The sequence below is a fragment of the Microtus ochrogaster genome, unplaced genomic scaffold, assembly GCF_000317375.1.
Source record: "Microtus ochrogaster isolate Prairie Vole_2 unplaced genomic scaffold, MicOch1.0 UNK98, whole genome shotgun sequence".
Lineage (NCBI taxonomy): Eukaryota > Metazoa > Chordata > Mammalia > Rodentia > Cricetidae > Microtus > Microtus ochrogaster.
In genome coordinates, this window is record NW_004949196.1 from 402,621 (window position 1) to 405,475 (window position 2,855).

The 2,855-nt window shown below is 51.7% G+C and overlaps 1 protein-coding gene across 1 annotated transcript in view; it reads left to right on the plus strand.

Moving 5' to 3' along the window:
- The window catches only part of Catsperd (cation channel sperm associated auxiliary subunit delta), a 48,249-nt gene extending 45,616 nt beyond the window's left edge, over positions 1 to 2,633 (plus strand). The window contains exons 20-21 of the mRNA XM_005371138.2: positions 1,802 to 1,919; positions 2,422 to 2,633. Of these exons, the coding sequence (XP_005371195.2) occupies positions 1,802 to 1,919; positions 2,422 to 2,633 (330 nt within the window). The remainder of the gene's footprint in view (positions 1 to 1,801; positions 1,920 to 2,421) is intronic.
- Positions 2,634 to 2,855: the final 222 nt, after the last annotated feature.

Below are 2,855 nucleotides of genomic sequence, written 5' to 3' on the forward strand. Positions count from 1 at the left end.
CCCCCCTTTTTTTTTGAACATACTCCTAATTTCATAAAACATCTCCCCATCCCCTCAACCCCAAACCAACCATTAAGAGATGTCCCTAACCCTGAGGGCAAACTCTCCTGGGAGTTCCAGGACAGGCTCCAAAGCTACAGAGAAACCCTGTCTCAAAAAAAAAAAAAAAAAAAAGAGCAGGCAATGCTCTTAACCACTGAGCCATCTCTCCAGCCCCTCAAAACATCTTTAAACGAAAAACAACACAGCATTTTTTTTTCTAGCTTGGCCAAATTGGGCCAGGTACATTCTGTCTTTACAAATCTAAAAGGTGATTGACATGAGCACACCTTTTCAAGAACAGCCATCTCGGGCTGGAGAGATGGCTCAGAGGTTAAGAGCACTGGCTGCTCTTCCAGAGGTCCTGAGTTCAACTCCCCGCAACCACAGGGTGGCTCACAGCCATCTGTAATGAGATCTGCAGGTATACATGCAGACAGAACACTGTGTACATAATAAAATCGTGAGATTACAGAGTGTCTCTGCAGGTGCCTGGGATGGGATCAGGTAAGAAATAAATCAGGGTGGGGCGGTGGTGACGCACGCCTTTAATCCCAGCACTCGGGAGGCAGAGGCAGGCGGATCTCTGTGAGTTCGAGGCCAGAACTAGTTTCAGGACAGTCTCCAAAGCTAAAGAGAAACCCTGTCTCAAAAAAAAAAAAAAAAGAAAAAAAAGAAAAAGAAAGAAAGACAGACAGAGATCCTCCTGCCTCTGCCTTCAGAGTGCTGGGATTAAAGGTGTGTGCCACCACCACCTGGTTGAGAAACCCTGTCTTGAAAAAAGAGAAGAAAGAAGTCAGGAGTCACTAGGCTTGTACATGGGACTTGGGAGATGGCTCTGTCACTGTTCTATTGTTATGAAGAGACACCATGACCAAGGCAGCTCATTTCTTTCTGTTTTTGCTTTTGTTTTCTTTCTTTTTTTTTTAAATGTGTAGCCTAGGCTGGCCTCGAACTCATGACCCTCCTGCCTCTGCCTCCTTCAGCAAATCCTACTGGCATGCACCACCACAACCGGTGGGGTTTTTTTTTTGTTTTTGTGATAGGGTTTCTCTGTGTAGCCCAGGCTGTTCTAGAACTTGCTATGCAGACCAGTCTGGCTTTGAACTCAGAGATCTGCCTGCCCCTGCCTCCTGAGTGCCAGGGTTAAAGGCGTGCACCGCCACCACCACCTGGCTCCAAGGCAACTCCTACAAAGGAAAGCAGCTGAGGGTTTGCTTACAGTGTCAGAGGCTTAGTCCATGATTACCACTACGCGCTGGAGAGCAGCCAAGAGCTACATCCTGACCTGCCAGCAGCAGGCAGAGAGACCCTTTGAAATCTCAAAGACATACCTTCCAACAAGGCCACACCGAATCATTCCCAAACAGCTCACCAGCTGGGACCCAATCACTCAGACGTGTGTAGATGTCTTTCTGGTGGGAAGCTGAGAAAATGTGGGTGTATTGAGGGGGTGGAGGGAGGGAAAAGGCCCCATGGACTTAGGCTCTCTCAGTTCTCGATGGCTCTGTAAACCCACAGCTGTCTGTGAGCCGAGGCTGGACCCCGTGAGTGGTGTCTAGCATGCACCAAGCCCCGATGGATACCCCAAGCACCTGAGCTGAGTGTGCTAACACATGCCTGTCATCCCGGCAGGAGGCAGAGGACGGGCCTCAGCTACATACTGAGTTTGAGGCCATTCTGGGTCACATGAACCCCTATCTCAATAATTACTATTCTGTCCGTGCAATCGTCAATCGTGTTGAAGTTCTGGAGGCTGTAGCCAGATTCTGGGCATTTGGGGTTGGACAGTGTGAAGAAACTAGGCTCTCGCCTCACAGGGCAGAAGACTTTTTCTGGAGTGGCATATGACCGTGACTCAGGGACACAGGTTTCCACAGGTGAGCTGTTTCAGGAAGTGTCAATAGTAACAGGGTAGGGTTGTCACAGTCCTGCGCTTCTCGGGGACATTGCTGTGAACCTCTGCTGCTGTGGGCCTGCGATGACATCATTCTTCACATTGGGACTGGCAGAAGCCAGGGCCTGCTTCTGCATCTCCAAAAGCTCGCCTAATCAACACAAGGCTGTCAGTGACACACGGGCGAGGAATGAAAGGCCGTGAAGGGATAATTTGACTGTGAACCTGCACCATTCCAGCCCTCCACTCTCAGGTCCCGGGCTAGGTTTCCTTACCAAGCCCTCACTAAGATCCCGGCGGGGCTAGTTCAGTGAACACGTGCTGGAGAGGCAGGATTGCCTGAAGGGTGTGTGCATCTTGCTGCAGCGGCCCAACTCACCATTCATTCCTCCTCAGATTCCAAACCCTAATATTCCGAACTGACCCGAGGCTCCCTTATCTCCCTTGAACAGTACACCCTCGTCCTGGGGGATTTTTGGGTCCAGGAAGCTCTCCACGGAATCAGGGAGTCCAGTTAGACACGGAGCAATCCTGGTGCGGGCAACTACAGCGCCTAGAGATGTCGCCCAGAGACCTGGGCGAGGCCTCTGAGTGCAAGCGCAGGCCGTTGGGTTCGGATCCCCAGAACCCACACGGAAGCAGCACTGGGGAGTCAGTGGGAGACCCTGACAAGAAGCTAGAGGGAGGGACTGTATGACCCCAGGCCTGTAGTTTGGTCCCCGCACAGCTGCGGGATGGGAGCGCACGGGGGATCCGGGGTCTGCCGGACCGGGTGCAATTCTGCACGGCGTGGGAAAGTGAGAAAGACACCTGCGTTGACAGGTACAAACACGCACGCACACATTCATGCGCGTGCACGCGCAATCGCTAAAATTATCGCAGTTCTCTGCTGCCCCCCAGTGGTCATGTGTGCAACTCT